The sequence below is a fragment of the Dreissena polymorpha genome, chromosome 16, assembly GCF_020536995.1.
Source record: "Dreissena polymorpha isolate Duluth1 chromosome 16, UMN_Dpol_1.0, whole genome shotgun sequence".
Classification (NCBI taxonomy): Eukaryota; Metazoa; Mollusca; class Bivalvia; order Myida; family Dreissenidae; genus Dreissena; species Dreissena polymorpha.
In genome coordinates, this window is record NC_068370.1 from 12,476,112 (window position 1) to 12,496,920 (window position 20,809).

The 20,809-nt window shown below is 35.5% G+C and overlaps 1 protein-coding gene across 4 annotated transcripts in view; it reads left to right on the plus strand.

Annotated features, from left to right (window-relative positions):
• LOC127861519 (zinc-regulated GTPase metalloprotein activator 1B-like) overlaps positions 1–19,419 on the plus strand; it is a 44,595-nt gene extending 25,176 nt beyond the window's left edge. For all 4 annotated transcript variants that reach the window (XM_052400080.1, XM_052400079.1, XM_052400082.1 and 1 more), the window contains 6 exons: positions 851–895; positions 15,213–15,269; positions 16,090–16,150; positions 17,924–18,058; positions 18,512–18,638; positions 19,294–19,419. In XM_052400080.1, the coding sequence (XP_052256040.1) occupies positions 851–895; positions 15,213–15,269; positions 16,090–16,150; positions 17,924–18,058; positions 18,512–18,638; positions 19,294–19,358 (490 nt within the window). In that variant the 3' untranslated portion in view covers positions 19,359–19,419. The remainder of the gene's footprint in view (positions 1–850; positions 896–15,212; positions 15,270–16,089; positions 16,151–17,923; positions 18,059–18,511; positions 18,639–19,293) is intronic.
• Positions 19,420–20,809: the final 1,390 nt, after the last annotated feature.

The window sequence follows — 20,809 nt, forward strand, 5'->3', positions numbered from 1 at the left end:
AACTTCAAAACATGCCAAAATCTGTGAAAAGGCCCCTTTAAAGATAGCAATTATTATTATAACTATCTGCATGTGTATTTGTTTGTGTACTTTATTATGGATTTGTATAATAGTATATGTATGGCAACAGGTTGCTCTGCCTGAAAAGCTGATAAGTACAGTATGAAAATGTATATTGCAATAAAGTATGACACGTGCTTGTTGCAATATGGAATATGAAAACAAATGGCGTATTTTGAGGCAACGTTACTGCCAGGTAAATGACAAGGTCTACATTGTATCGTGCATTCTCCTACATGTTACGCCATATATAACATTCAAGCTTGCAGGCATTGCTTTGTATGATACGAAGCTGTGCATTTTCATTTTTTGTCATCCTACAGTAAAACATAAGTTATGTGTTCCTTTTTGACATAGTCTATGACTTTGATTATTAGCTCGGCTGTTTTTGGAGAAAACCCGAGGCATTGTCATAGCCAGCTCGTCGATTCATCCACCTTCTGCATCGAGCTAAAACCTTGACATTTTGCTCTAAAATCAAAGTGCTTCCACCTACAACTTTGAAACTTCATATGTAGATGCACCTTGATGAGTTCTACACGCCATACCCATTTTTGGGTCACAAGGTCAAAGGTCAAGGTCACTGAGACCTCTAAAAAAATAAAAAATCTGACAAGCTTTCATTTATTCAAAACTGCACCCGCAGCCGAGCGTTGGCACCTGTTTTGCGGTGCTCTTGTTAATATTAATTATAAGCAAAATAACGTCTTCTTCAATATTGTAAAAGCTCTTATTTGCAATCAATGTAGAATACTGTTATTTGTTTAATTTACTGATTATGTGTTTGCAGGTCCATTAATATGTCTGCCAAGGTAATAGAAACATCCCATGCAAAGTAAGTACCAGTTTTACTCTGCAGTGTGTAGGATTAGGCTGTATACAGATGTGATCGTATCAGACACTAGGGTTATTCTTAATACTTTGAAATATACTCATCATAAAAGAACTCAAACATGAAAAGGTCCAATCAAAGAAGAACCAAATAACAAATTAATTTTAATATCAGAATGTGAACTACTTTCCCCATAGTAAATAGCACGCTTTAAGGCTTTTATATTGTATTTGAGACCATTTAATTAAATTAACATGAGCACTTTAAAAGTGTTTGATATAAATATTTGTTGATAACTCAACAATTTTATGGAGCTTGTTCCAGTACATGCACTTCCCTTCATCCTAATGTCCCCTTTTCTTACCAATGCTATATCTCAGCAACAGCTGACCTGAATTAAGATATGGAAGAGTTTTGTATTAAACCAGCAAATTTTCATGGCATTCTCATTGTTAGACAAAGCATATTGGATACCATCCATCAGTTTTACTGATATCCTTGTTAAATAAGCTCCAAATATTGAGAAATTTAGAAATTTCTTAAAAGGTATTAGAATTGATAAAATAATTAATAATACAAGATTTTAATTAATTAAATTAATATTGATATAACAAAATATTACATGACTTTTTGCCCCAGTGGTGCAAATAGGCACCATGTGACATTGAAAGTAAAAGGCACATGGTACCTTTTTGCACCACTTGGGGGTTTTATGAAATAAAATCCCAGACATATGTATGGAACATCTTTGGCTTCTTAAAGAACAATGATGTACATTTTTATGTATTCACCCATCACTTAAAATTATTGTCACATTTTCTATTTACATTTTTCAAACACTTACTTGACTTCGGACGCCTTCGGTCAGGCAGCTGTCAGACCGTTTTTCATTGGGATGACGTTATCTTTTAATTACACACGTTGTTATGCTTTATACCAATACTTAGCACACATTATCAGCATCACTAGAAATGACTACTTTTCAGCCACCTCAAATCATTTCAGCATTTGACACGGGGAACGCTATCAATTTTGTACTAAGACTTAATGGTTTGGGAGACAACATAATTTGGGTTTCTTAGGCAGTCTGTTGTATTTGAAACTCTAAAAGTGTGTCTGGAGACAAAAGTGTTTTGTTGACAATTTTGGGGGTTTGGGTTTGAGACATTTGTGTGGCATAGTTTGAAAGAGTGTTTTTTTGTTTTTTTTTAATTGAATTTATTCATGAAAGAGTAAACAAAAAAGATTACATGGTCAAACAGGTAGCAAAAAAAATGTTGCTGTTTTACACTATTGTGCTTTTGTTTGACAAGGTGTAATAATTTAAAAGTTTGTTTCACAGGTTTGTGAAGTTTGTGTTGTATCTGACATGGACTATACTATAATCATTGTTTTAATAATTTATAAAATGCTTAAATAATTCAAGCTAGTATATACAGTGTTTTTACTTTCCTTTCAAAATAGAATAGAAGCAATATAAGTTCAGAAGAAGAATTACCAGGAAATAAACAAAAATATAGTTATTTCAGTTGCATACAATGATCTTTTGTAGAGCAGAAAACTCTTTCTTTTACCTCTCAAGACTTGTACACTGTTGGTAAAGCCCCATTACTCTGTGGAGTTTACACTGGTGAGAAATGCCCATAACTCTGTGCAGATTTCAGTGTTACGAAATCCCCATTACTCTGTGCAGTGTACACTGTTGAGAAATCCCCATTACTCTGTGCAGTGTACACTGTTTGTAAAACCCGATTACTCTGTGCAGTGTACACTAATTGTAAATCACCATTACTCTGTGCAGTGTACACTGTTGGGAAATCCCCATAACTATGTGCAGTGTACACTGTTGGGAAATCCCCATTACTCTGTGCAGTGTACACTGTTGGGAAATCCCCATTTCTCTGTGCAGTTTACACTGTTGGAAAATCCCAATTACTCTGTGCAGTGTACACTATTTGTAAATCCCCATTACTCTGTGCAGTGCACACTGTTGGGGGAAATCCCCATAACTCTGTGCAGTGTACACTGTTGGGAAATCCCCATTACTCTGCGCAGTGTACACTGTTGGGAAATCCCCATTACTCTGTGCAGTGTACACTGTTGGGAAATCCCCATTACTCTGTGCAGTGTACACTGCTGGGAAATCCCCATAACTCTGTGCAGTGTACACTGTTGGGAAATCCCCATAACTCTGTGCAGTATACACTGTTGGGAAATCCCTGTTTCTCTGTGCAGTGAACACTGTTTGGAAATCCATATTATTCTGTGCAGTGTATAATGCTGGGAAATCCCCATAACTCTGTGCAGTGTACAATGTTTGGAAATCCATATTACTTTGTGCAGTGTACACTGTTGGGAAATCCCCGTTAATCTGTGCAATGTACACTGTTGGTAAATCCCCATTACTCTGTGCAGTGTACACTGTTGGGAAATCCATATTACTCTGTGGAGTGTATAATGCTGGGAAATCCCCAAAACTCTGTGCAGTGTACACTGTTTGGAAATCCCCATTACTCTGTGCAGTGTACACTGTTGGGAAATCCCCATTACTCTGTGCAATGTACACTGTTGGTAAATCCCCATTACTCTTTAGCAGTGAACACTGTTGGGAAATCCATATTACTCTGTGCAGTGTACACTATTTGTAAATCCCCATCACTCTGTGCAGTGTGCAGTGTACACTGTTGGGAATTCCATATTTCTCTGTGCAGTGTGTATATACTGGGAAATCCCCATTACTCTGTGCAGTGTACAATGTTGGGAAATCCCCATAATTCTGTGCAGTGTACAATGTTGGGAAATCCCCATTACTCTGTGCAGTGTACAATGTTTGGAAATCCCCATAACTCTGTGCAGTGTACAATGTTGGGAAATCCCCATAACTCATTGCAGTGTACACTGTTTGGAAATCCATATTACTCTGTGCAGTGTACACTGTTGGGAAATCCATATTACTCTGTGCAGTGTACAATGCTGGGAAATCCCCATTACTCTGTGCAGTGTTCACTGTTGGGAAATCCATATTACCGTAATTACTCTATGTTTTCGGACACTTAAAAATAATTATTTTTGTTCGTGCCCGAAAACTTAGATAAGGAAAATATTCACAAAATACAGGTGTCTGAAGACTTAGAGTCGAAAATTGAAGCGTCCAAAAATAGCGTCAATTGTATCAACGACTACCGGTTATAGCACGCGCTTGTAAAATACCATGTCGTATAGAATAAATTAAGTTATATATGTATGCCATGCATTTAAATAATTTTACATGCTTAATTTATTTGGCCGAAAGTTACTACAAGGTTGTTCTTTGACCAACGAGTTCAAAGATGAGCATGTGATGTACCTGTAATTAATGCAATAAAAAAAGCAAACTATTCATTCTTTGTTTGTTCATTTCCGATAGTTGTTGTCTAACACCATTCCATTGTTCGTAGAACTTGCAATAGGGTGCATCACACTTTGAAGCATTTAGTATTTGTCACAGTTATTTTACTGAGAAGGGGTAGTACCATTATGGTAGATAATTGAACTGTTAATTGTCACTACCCCTGATAATTGTCATAACGCTTATGCCATCAGGCGAAACCATTGTTTAATACCCGTTTATAAGGTTATTTAACCAATAACGCAAATGTAATGGTCCGTTGCCCTCAGGCATTCACCTGCCATGTTTTATGATGTTAATCTGGTTGTAAAACCACATGACCGAAGTGTCATTAGATATCGAAAACAGGACTGAAATTTGGTAAAATAGCGCTGTAAAATATACTGTCCGAAAACTTAGAGGCATTTTTTATGGAAGAAAACTCGTGTGTCCGAAAATTAAGAGTCACGAAAAATAATTATATTATCTAAAAAAAGGGGTGTCCGAAAACATAGAGTAATTACGGTACTCAGTGCAGTGTATAATGCTGGGAAATCCCCATAACAATGTGCAGTGCACACTGTTTGGAAATCCATATTACTCTGTGCAGTAGTCACTGTTGATAAATCCCCATTACTCTATGCAGTGTACACTGTTGGTAAATACCCATTACTCTGTGCAGTGTACACTGTTGGTAAATCCCCATTACTCTGTGCAGTGTACACTGTTGGGAAATCCCCATTACTCTATGCAGTGTACTTTGTTGGAAAATCCCCATTACTCTGTGCAGTGTACACTGTTGGGAAATCCCGATAACTATGTGCAGTGTACACTGTTGGGAAACCCCCATTACTGTACTTTGTTGGGAAATCCCCATTACTCTGTGCAGTGTACACTATTGGGAAATCCCCATATCTCTGTGCAATCTGCACTGTTGGGAAATCCCCAAAATTCTGTACAGTGTACACTATTTGAAATTAATCTGTTACTTCTAAATTATTTGTTCATGCAGTGTACACTATTTGAAATTAATCTGTTACTTCTAAATTATTTGTTCATGCTTTTAGGTTCATAAGACAAGTGTAATTTTAAATTAAAGTGAATCTTTTCATTTTTAGCTTGACTATTATATATTAAATATATATAGTGGAGCTATCCTACCCACCAGGCGTCTGCATTAGCGTCTGCGTTAATGCTCTCTAATTCAAGTAGTTTTCATCTGATCTTCACCAAACTTGGTAATAAGTTGTATCTAGATGATGTCTAGTTATACCCCCACTAAACGAAGTTTAGGGGTGTATATAGGAGTGAGCTTGTCTGTCTGTCGGTTGGTCCGTGTCCGCTCTCTAATTCAAGTAGTTTTCATCTGATCTTCACCAAACTTGGTCATAAGTTGTATCTAGATGATGTCTAGGTCAAGTTTGAACATGGGTCATGGCAGGTCAAAAACTAGGTCACGAGGTCACTTAGTGCGTTTTAAACATTCAGCATGGTGTTTGCTCTCTAATTCAAGTAGTTTTCATCTGATCTTCACCAAACTTGGTCAGAAGTTGTATCTAGATGATATCTAGTTAAAGCCCCACTAAACGAAGTTTAGGGGGGTAAATAGGAGTGAGCTTGTCTGTCTGTCGGTCGGTCCGTGTCCGCTCTCTAATTCAAGTAGTTTTCATCTGATCTTCATCAATCTTGGTCAGAAGTTGTATCTAGATGATGTCTAGGCCAAGTTCGAACATGGGTCATGGCAGATCAAAAAACTAGGTCATGAGGTCACTTAGTCGTTTTCAACATTGAGCTTGGTGTCTGCTCTCTAATTCAAGTAGTTTTCATCCGATCTTCACCAAACTTGGTCAGAAAGTGTATCTAGATGATGTCTAGGTCAAGTTCGAACATGGGTCATGGCAGGTCAAAAACTAGGTCACGAGGTCACTTAGTGGGTTTTAAACATTCAGCCTGGTGTCTGCTCTCTAATTTAAGTAGTTTTCATCTGATCTTCACCAAACTTGGTCAGAAGTTGTACATGTATTTAGATGATGTTTAGTTATACCCCCACTAAACGAAGTTTAGGGGGTATATAGGAGTGAGCATGTCTGTCTGTCGGTCGGTCCGTGTCCTCTCTATTCAAGAAGTTTTCATCTGATCTTCACCAAACTTGGATAGAAGTTGTATCTAGATGATGTCTAGGCAAAGTTCGAACATGGGTCATGGCAGGTCAAAAACTAGGTCACGAGGTCACTTAGTGTTTTTTAAACATTGAGCTTGGTGTCTGCTCTCTAATTCAAGTAGTTTTCATCCGATTTTCACCAAACTTGGTCAGAAGTTGTATCTAGATGATGTCTAGGTCAGGTTTGAATATGGCTCATGCCGGGTCAAAAACTAGGTCACGAGGTCACTTAGTACGTTTTACACATTCAGCATGGTGTCTGCTCTCTAATTCAAGTAGTTTTCATCCAATCTTCACCAAACTTGGTCAGAAGTTGTTTCTAGATGATGTGTAGGTCAAGTTTGAACATGGGCCATGCAGGGTCAAAAACCAGGTCACGGGATCACTTTTAAACATTGAGCATGGTGTCCACTGTTTTTTGTGAAGACAACATGCAAAATATTCTGTGTAAAAGCAGCATGTGGGGGTATTCGTCACGTCTGTGACAAAGCTCTAGTTGTCATTGTGTGATAAACATGTACAATCATGTAATATGATTTAAAATAAAAGTTGTGAAAAAGGTTTTTGACTACAATTTTCATGTTTGATTATTATGTAACTATGTTTGCTCTGTTTTAATTCACACATATGAACAGGATTTCTTACAAGTGTATTTTGCATCCCAAGTAGAATATCTGCTCCAAATTGTACTGTTTTCAATTGTTCCAAGCTGTTTCTTAGAAACAAAACAAATATTTGTGAACCCATAGTCTATGCTAGCGAATCAGCCATGCCTGGCGTGTCTCAATGTTGAGCCGACAACGACTTTAGCAGCCCCTCTGGAATCATCTTTGATGTACGGATACGCCATAGTATCATGTCAGGAGGTGTTAGACATCTTTCAGAGCCTTACACGCTTTTTCTCCCCGGTTGCATTTGTTCAACATTCAGCAGGCTTTGTTATTTCAGTATGTTTTATGCTTAGTAATGTACAGAACAAATGTTGGTGTTCCATTCTTCTGTATCATTGTTCAGATTGCTGAAAAATCTACAACTACAAAGAATTGTTATTTTTTTATGTTATTTTCAGAAATTCTGCAAAGCAGATGTTGTTGGGCCATGTTTATGTCACTGTATTTTTAAAAAATGCTGACTTTTTAATGGATTCAAAATGGTTCCTTTTGATGAACATAAACTTTTGTACAAATTTACTATAATACATTCCTATTAGTATTTCTTTGTATAAGTTATAATGTGTCAGTCACATTGTAATCTTTGAAACAAAATTGACACCATGACTTTCAAACAACAACATCATCAAATGATTCTGAGGTTTTTATCCCAACTTAGACTGGCATATTATAAAATAAACCATAGTACATAGATTTCAGTTAGTAGGTATTAAAAAACATATAAGCAACTATTTGTCTAATATCATTGATCTTGTTTTATACATTGAAACGTGTACAAAGGTATGCATACTTACAATTGATTTGTTTTGTTGTTTGTGATGATATTGCTGTTCTTTGGTCAGTTGAAATTCTGTTATGAAAATATCACTCATACAAATAATGCTCACACACTAAATGAGCTGGTTGTTGAGAAAATTCGTACTTATGCATGTGTGTAAAAAATCATCTCAGATAAGCAAGTGCAGTCTGCACAGGCTAATCAGGCACAATTTTTGTTTGAAAAAGTCTCTGTAGAATGCAAAGGCTAATCTGGGACAAAACTATACTACATGGCAATAAAGTTGTCTGTGTGATAATGTAGATTCATGGCAAAATAGTTGTCTGAGTGATATTGAAGCTACATGGCAACATAGTTGTCTGAGTGGTAGTGTAGCTTCATGTTAACAAAGTTGTGTGAGTGATATTGTAGCGACATGGTAAATAGTTTTCTGAGTTGTATTGTAGCTACATGGCAACATAGTTGTCTGAGTGGTATTTTAGCAACAGGGCAAAATATTTGTCTCAGTGGTATTGTAGTTACATGGCAACATAATTGTCTGAGTGGAATTGAAGCTTCATGGCAACATTTTTTTTCTGAGTGTTATTGTAGCTACATGGTGACAAAGTTGTCTGTGTGGTAATGTAGCTTCATGGTAACAAAGATTTCTGAGTGGTAGTGTAGCTACATGGTGACAAAGTTGTCTGAGTGGTATTCTAGTTACATGGCAAGATACTGTTCAGTTGGTATCCTAACTACATCTATAAGAAACCTTTTCTACGTTAATCATGGTGTGCTTATCAAAATGATTTGACAAGCAAGAAGCTTACGTTAATTATGTTTCAAAACTTTCTGAAATTCGTCGTTGCTCATTGCCATCACTCAATTACGGATGGAATTTTCTACGACTGCCTTCGTCAATCTCCAGCAATGATTATTATCCTTCCATCGTCTGCAAGAATTCTAAATTGTTTACCTTTAATTCTACAACAGAATCCGCTGTTCCCCTGTTGTGAACTAAGTTTGTTTTGGGAAATTGGTGATGCTTGGAATGATGGCTATTTCCTTCTGCAGAATGAATAGTGGAACAACAGGAGTATATGCATGTAATTGTAATTACATTGAAATAGTAAGGATTGTTTCATTTTTTGTGGAAGCACTTTTTAAATGCTCAGACACTTACAATGTATCATCTTCTGTCATTATGTTTTAAAGGTTAACATACAATTCAATGATGCATTATTTTGGGTAGCAGGCAAATCCAATTTTAAAGCTGGTTTGAAACACAGGTTTGTTTTTTGCCAAATGTTATCATCTGTTGTGCCAAAGCCATAAAAGGATATCACCCTCAAATTAAATGTTAAGGTTTTTTCACAATCATAGGATCAACAGTTTGACAAAATGTGTTTGCTTAACTTTTTAAGCAAACTGAAATGTGTATGAATTATTGATATATTTTTTTCATGTCACTCATATAATTATAAGGTTATTGATGTGTAATGATTTATTTATAATCAAAAGAAAGAAAGCAGCAAAAAAATGGATTACTATTGTAGGTTTTTGTCAAATGGTATTTTGCAGTTATAGCTATTAATAGTCGGTACATGTATGCTATTTTGCCTTTTGCTTTCCCATTCATTATTAAATATAAATTGGAAATTCTCTGTTGTACTTAACTTTGATGAAGGGATTTTTTCACTTGACAATTTTTTAAATTATAACATTTTAATGCTAAATTAAATAAATCTAAGTTTTTTTGTGGTAGGATTTCTCCAAAAATTACAGAACCAACAAGTATCATTTACATTTACAATCTTTAATTTAAACAGAAGAACATTGAAAAAAAAAGGCAAAACATATACCATATAAGAATGGTAGCAATTTCACAAGAAATGTACAAATTGTTGTTCAGATTTTGGTTGTATGCATTGTTTTTTGCAAAGTAACAAAAATCCAACAGACATAGCAACACATGCTGCAACAACTGCCTTGCAATGACAATGTATGGAAAACAGATTTTAAAATATTGCTATTATTTGAGTAATTACTTGCAAATTGCTTGTGTAAAACCCTGTGATCAACCATGAGCTGCACTACCCAGAGATCAGACCTGCAGAATCAATTTGGAGTCTGATTAAGACATTTAGGAGGTCGGGCAAAAAGCCCATATTTCAGTAAACTTAGCTTGAGTCTTCGAAAACATCAATAACTATTGGTTCAAACAGAGAAAATGTTTTCAAAAGTGTTGACCTATAGAGAAACATGACGAGACTTTGATGAAAGGTAATGGGGCAGAAAATTATGTTTCCCTCTTGACATTGTGGAGCGAGATTGTGAGGTGTGTTTGGAAAGAAAAAAATACAAATACAGATGTCTTCAAGCTTCTGGGTAGGATTTTTTTGCCTTCTCTGAAATGATGTTTGTTGGTTTTTTAGTGGATTTTAAAACATGTTTCATAGGGTAATGAATGTTGAAGATCATGTTAAGAAAAATGGTAGGAGTTCGGCACAAGGAAAGAGCACACGGTAGTATATTTGGGATGTTTCCTGCAGTGTGGTTAAAGTAATGGCAAATCTGTTGGTAATCAGGATAGTTCAATCAAAGGAGTTCATTATCTTTGGAATTGGCTTCACATGGAAGGAAATCCATATGAGATAGCATTCTGATTCAAACTTCATTGGAAAAGAATTTGAATGAGCATTTGTTTTTTGGTGTGGTTTTGTATGGGCAGTAAGCTTGGATTCTTGTATACACTCTATAAAAAATCTAGATTTCCCTTGCATTTATTTAAAAAAATGCACAAATTCAAAGTAACTGTACAATTCTGTTAAATTATTGACATAAAAAGTTAAATTTATTTTGGGAAAGTGTTATGTTTGTTTCTGAAGAGATAATAATCTTTCAACAACTTACTGTATTAAACATTATGAAACATTTTAATATTCATAAATAATTCCTATTTTATCATTATGCAATGGGTACTACGATTTTAAAATTCAACAACGGTCCATTCATGCCATAATACCGGTTATTATGTTCTGATGAAGAAATTTCATTATGTGGGGAAAATGTGTCATATTGCAACCTTCATTTTACATGATTGAAATATCATTTTGTGAATGTCCGTTTTACACTTTACATCTTTTGTTAATAAAATGTCCTTGCATATGTTAGTATAAGTAAGCTGTTAATAATAAAATCTACATAATTGATGTGTATGCTTTTTTGTCTGCTAGATTGGAAGCTCCTTGCACATTTCTTCCCAGTATAAGTGACAGAACAGTTGTGTCACATGGGGTAATGGTGGTTCCTTCCATCAGTAACATGGGACCAACACTTGTTGCTAAGGTTATAAAACCACTTCCCATGTCAGAGTTCTGAATACAAAATTGTGTTGGCAGAACTGTCTATGAAGTATTTCTCAGTTTTTGTTGATGACAGGTGGTCTGAGACTTTAAAAGGCCTTTGAATGTATGATATTGATTTGGCAGAGGAAAATTGTGTCATCTCTTAATATTTTCTATATGGGTTATAATATACTTTTGCACTGACTACAGTAACTCAATAATAAAGGAAAAATCTGATGAGCGTGCATTTTTTCAGATGTCATGTTTATTGAAATGAAACTTTTCCTGAAAGAGTGTTTCATAGTAATGCTGCTCTTAATCCTTAAATATATTATTTTATTGGAAAAACCAAATTAAAATAATAGTAAAATACAATATTAATCATTATTCTGCTTTAGATAGACCTTAAGTTTGTATAGCTTATTTTTTAGGAGATTGAAAGTCTTGCCATGAAATGACTATGACCAACCAATACGAAAGACAAAAGAAAACACCAACATAAGGTCCAATAGCTTGTATATGAAAACTTAAGAACTTTTTGCAAGTAATGTTATATACCAGTCGTGATATTTTAATTAATATTAACTAATAATTGTAAAAAAAATACGGTCTTTTACAACTTTTCTTTTCTTCGTCGTCATGGTTGACAGTCCCTTTAAAGATTATCTGACCTGAGAAAATTTTATAAGATATGTCTGAGGTCTGACGTCTTTCGCATGGTAGCTCAGTCATCTCAAAATTCATAGGCATGTCATAAGCACCTTCATCGCATGATGCAGACAGCCACTAGCCCTTTAAGGTCACAATATATTAAATAATTTCCTGATATAATTCAATGTTAAAAAGAAAACTCGAAGGGAAAATAAATACAACATTTTGCATAAAGAGATCCCAACAAACATACCTTTTCTTAAAGCTTTTTTTTACTCAAGTCTCTTTCTTAATCTTATTTCAGGGATTCGGTAATTAACACATAATATGCTTACAATATCAATATCTCTAAAATATGAAATCAGAACAACAGTCTAAAGTGTAAAACATGCTTTCAAGTAAAATATGATGTTTTTTTATGGAGAGTGTATACAGCCATACATGACTATCATTTAGTATAATGTAACCTATTAGACAAGGTAAACTAAGTTTAAATTGCAATAGTAGGCATTTCTTGATAATAATTAACCTATTTGAAATGTGTATGCCAAATTTCAGGTAAATTTTTCATGATAAAAAATGCTTGAAAATGCATTTTATAATAATGCCTGCTAAGCAATTTGGCTTTCACCGGCGGTGCTTTGATTTATTACGGGAATTCAAGTGCAAAAGCCTTAACCAAAATGAAACAAATCAGTCAAAATACTGGAATATTTTTACCTCCTATGTCTAATAAAGAATTAACATTTATTCAAATGTGTTTTTGGCTTCTTTAAGCACAATTAGATGCGCTTTTTAGATGCTCATAACAAGTTTCTGCACCTTTTTTTTTAGGTCACCTTATTGCTCAGGTGAGCTTTTGTGACCGGTCTTTGTCCGTCGTCCGTCCGTCCTCCCACATTTGTTCGTAAACACTCTAGAGGCCACATTTATTGTCCGATCTTCATGAAACTTGGTCAAAAGCTTTGTCCCAATGAAAACTCGGTTGAGTTCGAAACTGGGTTGTGCCGGATCAAAAACTAGGTCACTAGGTCAAAAAAAAAGAAAAACCTTGTAAACACTGTTGAAGTCACATTTCATGCCCAACCTTTATGAAACTTTGTCAAAATGTTTGTCTTAATGATATGTTGGTTGAGTTCAAAAGTGGTTCTGGTGTGTTGAAAAACATGGCCGCCAGTGGACGGGGCAGTTTTCCTTATTTGGCTATAGAGATACCTTTTAAACACTCTAGAGGCCACATTTTTTGTCCGATCTTCATGAAACTTAGGCATAAGATTTGTCCCAATGATATCTGGATGGAGTTGGAAACTGGGTCATGCTGAGTCAAAAACTAGGTCACTAGGTCAAAAAAAAGAAAAACCTTGTAAACACTGTAGAAGTCATATTTTATGACCAAATCTTCATGTAACTTTGTCAAAATGTTTGTCTTAATGATATGTTGGTTGAGTTCAAAAGTAGTTCTGGTCCATTGAAAAACTTGGCCGCCAGTGGGCGGGGCAGTTTTCCTTATTTGGCTTTAGAGAAACCTTGTAAACACACGAGAAGTCACAATTTTTGCTCAATCATCATTAAAGTTGGACAAAACATTGGTTTTATTGATATCTCAGACGTGTTCGAAAATGGTCCAGATTGGTGAAAAACATGGCCGCCAGTGGGCGGGGAATTTTTCTCTATATGTATATAGTGAAAACATGTGAACACTCTAGAAGTCACATTTTTGGCCCAATTTTCATGAAATTTGGTCAGAACATTTGTTTCCTTGATACGAGAGTTGAGTTAAAAAAATGGTTCCGGTCAGTTGAATAACATGGCTGCCGGGGGGGGGGGGGGTCAGTTTTCTTATATGTATATAGTAAAAAAGCTTGTGAACACTCTAGAAGTCACATTTTTTGCCCAATCATCATGAAACTTGGTGAAATGATTGGTTTTATATATATATCTCAGATGAGTTCGCAAATGGTCCCGATCGGTCAAAAAACATGGCCGCCAGGGGGTGGGGGCAGTTTTCCTTATGTGACTAGAGAGAAACCTTGTGATCGAACACTACAGAAGTCTCATTTCTTGCCTAATCATCGTGAAACTTAATCAATACATTGGTTTTAGTGATTTCTCGGACAAGTTGGAAAATGGCTCAGATCGGTGAAACACACCTTTTTAGCTCACCTGATTGCTCAGGTGATCCGTCCGTTCGTCCACATTTGGTTTGTAAACACTCTAGCATTCACACTTCTCAAGCATTCTTTATGAAAGTTGCTAAAAGAACTCAGTCAAGTTTGATAATGAGCAAAATCACAAATTAATGCCATTATTATTGCCCTTAGATTGTCCAAATTTTCATTATATTATACAAAATCCTTGTAAACACTTGAGAGGTCACAATTTTGTTTCAGATTTTATGAATCTTGGTCAAAATATATTTTTTTGTAAGCAAAGTTTGATGTTTGGTAAGGGGGGTGAACTCAAAATAAAGATCACCAGATAAAATCTTACAAAAACAAAAACACTCCATACGCCAGAGTTTTGGTTCAATAATGATGAAACTTGACCAGGATGTTTGTCTGGACAATATCTACCCGGTAGGTCAAGTTTGACGTTTGTTTAAGATTAAATGAACAGGGTCCTCTCAGGTGAGCGAACTAGGGCCATCTTGGCCCTCTTGTTTAATTTTCCCCTGAAAAAGTTGTTTTTTCTTTAAACTCTCAATGATTGTTGAATTCATGAAACAAAACACACTTATTTCCTGAGTAAACATGAGATTGGCTTTGGGAGGCATTGAAAGCACAATGTATTTCTCATGAATACGTCGTTCTTCCAATGCGACCGGTAGTGTTAGCTTGTAAATGTTCGGATATCATGACGGGGAATTCACATGGAATATATTGTGGAACAAACAAATAAAAATTAGCATTTTTTATTGCGTTAAATCTAAGATACCAAACCACATCTTGCATTGAAATTTTTTCTATTGCTGTAAGTAACACTAATTTTGTATGTGTTAACTTTATTTTACGAAATATTTTGCGAAATATATGTTGATTTTGAGTATTTATGTGACTTTAATCCTTTATTTCAGGGGAGACAATAGCCCTTTATATACAGTTGCACCTTTTCGTGCCTTTCTTGATCATGAAACACCTAATATGATGAATATGCTTATTTACAATAAATTGCCTAATCCACTGTCAAATTAATTATAAGTGTGCATATTAAATGTATTTTTTAATTAGTGAATAATCAGTGACAAAGAAGTGTATAAAAAATTATTTTTGGCTTCAAAAAGACTCATGAACTAGAGTTGTAGAAACAACTGCAAAACAATTCATATTGCACCCAGGAGTGTAATGTTGTGTATTTTCTGTATTTCAGGACAGATCTTGGCGACATTTTGGATCTCAATGCTTATGGGGATTTGAGTCCCGCAAGGTATGAATACCGTACCAACGTGCTGGTCAAGTACTTTTATGTCCCCTACCGGTGTAAGGGGGGGGGGGTTATGTTCAAACTTAGTTATTTAAGCTTGATTGAATTAATTGATTTATTGAAACACTATTGTGCCCATTGCCTTGGTTAAACCAGTACCTACCAGGAGTGACATTGGAGGACATACTAAAACGCTGCCTGAGTGAGCCTGAGATTTACTCAAAGCAAATGGGCCGTGCTCTGTGAAAAGGGGGTTTGATGCTTGCCCTACCGGGGGCATATAGCAGTTGAACTGTCAGTCCGTCTGTCTGTCTGTGTGTCGGTCAGAAAACTTAACATTGGCCATAAATTTTGCAATATTGCAGATAGCTACTTGATATTTGGCATGCATGTGTATCTCATGGAGCTGCACATTTTGAGTGGTGAAAGGTCATGGTCAAGGTCATCCTTCAAGGTCAAAGGTCAAAAAACTAAATCCAAGGGAAGTAACAAGCTTTAAAGAGAGATAATTTCTATTTTATATCATTTGGCAGGTACAGACCATTTTCACAAGGGAAGTAATATTTTTTTTAAGGATATAATCTAAAACAAATGTTATGGTCAAGGTCGTCCTTCAAGGTCAAAAGTAAAAAAATACAATCCAAGGGAAGAAATAAGCTATAAAAGGGCGATAATTTCTAAACCCGCTAAATGATGTATTGAAATTTTATTTCAAAGCGGTGCAATAGGGGGCATTGTGTTTCTGACAAATACATCTCTTGTTCTTACTGTATGTCTCATATACATAACTGAGGAAGAAATATTCTTTGTAACTTATTTTCAGACTAGCTGACACATTCCATGGCAGAGGGTTTAGTTCTTCTGATAAACACATTATAGACAAGGTATATTTAATTAATTAATTTGATACAAATTATGTACTGTGTATAAGTTTGTTTTTCAGAAACTAGCTTATCTTGAGAAGTGTTTTAATCAGAACAAATTTTTACATATTCACAAATATTAAGTCTTGAAATTTATGTCAGTTTTTACTGTTGTCACAATTGCATGAATTGTTTCTGTACATGTGTTTACTCTGAAGCATTTTATCCCCATTATGGTTGAATCATGTTAACAAAGATTTCATTTATTTTATAATTATTTTACAGAAGTATAGTTTAACGAATTTCGTCTAATATTTTTGTTTAATTATTTTGTTTCTACTTAAAATACTCACTAGTCTTAAATGAACTTGTAACTTATTATGACATTTTGTGCAATTTTTTATCTCTAGACAAAAATACATTGTATGTTTGTGTACTTTTAACTAGACAAATACTTGTTTAACAAAAAGTTACACACACACAAAAAAAGACAAGTAAGAGAAGGTAAACCAACATGCTGCAATATTTAATGTCTTATTAAGCTCTATTTTCTGTAAGTGAAATTAGTTCCCGTCTATTAACCCAGGAACTTGCATAAACCCCTCAAATGTGTCTTTAATAGCAGTGAAAACTGTTGCATGCTGACAGTCAGGGTAGCATTTTGACAGTTTAATTGCCCAATTGCCAACATCTTCCCATATTTTCAAAACACAGAGATTTTGGTCATTTTTCTTCGAGAAATCTAAACAGATTTATGGCCGAGGCTACAGTTGTTTTGATATTTTTGGCAAATGGCTAAGTAGAAAAACAGTTTTCATAACATAGATTGAGGAAGGCAAACAATTTCTGTGCAGTCACTTCCGTGGAGGAAAGCCCATTAATTTAAAATACTGCGTGGAACATTGCTATAAGCATTTCAAAACATATTTAAGGCGGTAAAGGCAGGCGCTAATTGATGTTTCAGGTAGATAGGCATAATTGATATCCAGTTGTTCTGAAAACATGTTTATGGGAAATTCTTTTCTCTCAAAACATTTCTTACATGTTTTTTTTTCCTGTTGGCATTTGGAAAGAAGAAATTAAAGAACTATAATTGCTTTGTTTAAATGAAGGAATTAAGTTATTTTAAATTTAATTTGAAGTTTAATTTATGGAAAGTACAACAAAATATGAGAGGACGTTCAATGATTGCACTATGTTCTTTAATATAGACACATGGAGTCTTATTTAGAGCTACAAATTTAATAAAAACATTTGTTAATATTACTCATTATAATCATTATATTACATCAATATGATTTAAGTTACTGACACATAATGATAATGTATAATATATGTTATTAAAATAGAAACAAAAGTGCAATAGATCTAAGCCTTCACAGGTATTAACTTAATAAGTTGTATTAAGGGTAGTAGCACAGCATAATAGGTGTTACTCGAAATATGACAGTATCTCAAAATTATGCTACTTAATCTGCTTGCAAGGACAATTACAATATATTGTCTGCAAAGTCAACCCATGGCCATGGTCAAATCTGTGGATACGATTCTGCTTGTTACAATCTATTTTCAACATGAAATGTGTAATCTTCGGTGCAAAAGTTGGCAAACAACAGTGTCTGGATTTGTGAGTAATGTTTACCCATCACTTACACTTGACACTAATTTTAACTTGATTTTAAAAGTAAATGCATTTTTGTCGGTTGAATATATAGTTTCAATGTTTGCTTGATGAATAAACGATTATTGGCCACTTTTCATCATATTTTTTTTATTGCGTATGTTTTCCCACAGTCTGTGACCTCTCTGACCCTGGAGGTGAGGGGCTTGGCCAACCAGGGCCTTCTTGACTCCTTCCTGCAGAACGTGCTGTGGGAGAGGTCCCTACAGAACAGCCATGGGGACACCATCACACTGTACAGGCTCAAAGTGGGTGCATTTGTAGACTTCTATCATACGTCAACGTGTTAAATGTTGCACGACTAGTTGAATGTTATAATGATCTTCAAATGCCTAGGTACTTGGGTCAGGAGTACTGTAATACGATGTCATATGTACTGGGATCAATAAGACAAGTTAATATGTAGCTAAATGACATACGCATGATAATCAGTTGTAATAAGGTGTCTTAGGTATTGAAGTCAGTGGTAATTAGATTCCTTATGTCCTTGAGTAAGTTATACTAGTATGACTTGGGTTCTTAGCTCAGTTGTTATAAGAGAACTTGGTTCAATAATATGACAACGGTTTTATGGTCTCATTTGCGAGCAGGCTAATTCATGGCCAGCCAGCAAATGCATAGGCTTGAACAAATCTGGTGGCATATAGCATTAGACCTATTTTCGCATGATGTGAGTCAAATGATCTCATGTGTCCTTGCAGGGTGTAATCTGCACTGGTGACTCGCAGCCCCGGTGTGTGGTACAGGCAGTACAGGAGCTGTATGACTTTCACCCCACCACACCCTGGTTGCCCGGGGAAACCAGGACCAACATACTTGTGTTTATAGGTACATACAAAAATATGAGACGGGCTCTGTGAAAAGGAGGTTTAATGCATGTGCATAAAGTGTCCTCTTAGATGATCTTGTGCAGTGTGCACAGGCTTATCAGAGACAACACGTTTTGCCTGAACTGGATTTTTGCTTTGAGGAGAATTTCTTTAAACAAAAAATATCATAACAATGACACTTAATGCACATGCATTTAACGCTGTTTTCTCAGAGCGGCAGCTCAAATATACTGTTGTTTTGTCCATACTACACTTGGCTGTCTGGCTAGCTCAATTGTTGGGACACTCACTTCCTCTGTAGGCGACCTGGGTTCTCTTCTCACTCAAGGCACTTGTGACTTTGATTTTAATTGTGTTTACCACATATAGATAAAGAGGGGTCTCCTCTGGATAAACTGTTTTTTGCCACAAGACCATGCAAACAACGGTACAAAAATTAATAAGTGTTAAATAAGATGCAGCTTAATTAAAACTTCGTCCTGACATTTGATCTCTTAATATCTTTATAAGATAGTAGTTTTGGGACACTTTCAGGGTCGTTACGTATAAAATAAAATGTTTATTCCAGATGGAATATTTGACCTTTCTAATTTTGTATTGCCAGGTTTCATTGATGTCTAATTTTCTATGCATGGCTCTATTTGTTTTTTCAGGGAAGAATCTAGACAGAGATGTTTTAGAAAGAGAGTTTAAAAAGTGCATCACAGACATATCATGATGAAAACTAGGAATATTTTTTTATGTACAAATTCACGAGAGTATTAAATATTGTAATCTAATTATTGTTGTTCATGTTAATTACTCGACATCCATCTGCTAAATTCTCCATATTCAATGAAGAATACCCCACAATAAATATTCTGATAAATTCACAATATAACTCAAAATAATGAGCTGATAATTCAACATACTTAGTCCATAACTCGACATACTGTGTTAATAACTCCACATACTGAGCCAATAACTCGATATACTGAGCCAATAACTCGGTAAACCGTGCCAATTACTCCACATACTGAGCTGATTACTCCACATAACGAGCTGTTTGATTACTCCACATAGTGAGCTGATTACTCCACATACTGAACTGATAACTCCACATACTAAGCTGATAACTTCACATACTAAGCTGACTACTCCACATACTGAGCTGATAACTCCACATACTGAGCTGATTACTCCACATACCAAGCTGACTACTCCACATACTTAGCTGATTAATCCACATACTGAACTGATAACTCCACATACTAAGCTGATAACTTCACATACTGAGCTCATAAATCTACATACTGAGCTAATTACTATACTGAGCTGATTACTCCACATATTGAGCTGATAACTGCACAATCTTAGTTTACAAATTCACATATTGAGCTGATAACTCCACATACTGAGCTGATTACTCCACATACTGAGCTGATAACTCCACATACTGTGCTGATAAATCCACATACTGAGTTGATAACTCCACATAATGGGCTGATTACTCTAAATACAGAGCTGATAACTCTACATACTGAGTTAATTACTATGCTGAGCCGATGCATCCATATAGTTAGCCGATTACTCCACATATTGAGCCGATTATTCCACATACTGAGCCGATTACACCACATACTGAGCCGATTACACCACATACTGAGCCCATACCACCGCATACTTAGCCGATTACAAATACAACCGATCACTCCACATACTGAGCCGATTACTCCACGTGCTAAACCGATACCTCCACATATTGAGCCGATTTATCCACATAATGAGCCAATCAATCCACTCGACATACTGAGCCGATAACACCTCACACTGAGCCGATAACTCTACATACTGAGACGATTACTTTACATACTGAGCTGATAACTCCACTAATTGAGCTGATAACTCCACAAACTGAGCTTATAACATGCAATACTGAGCTAACAACTCCACATACTGAACTGATTACTTCACTTATTGTGCTGATTTCGCCACTTACTGAGTAGATAACTCCGTATACTGAGCCGATAACTCCACATACTGAGCCGATAACCCCATATACTGAAAAGATAACATCACGTACTAAGCCTCTATCCACATACTGAGCTGATTGCGCCACATACTGAGCCGCTTACTCCGCACACTGAGCAAAATTACTCCTCATACTTAACAGATTCATCCATATACTGA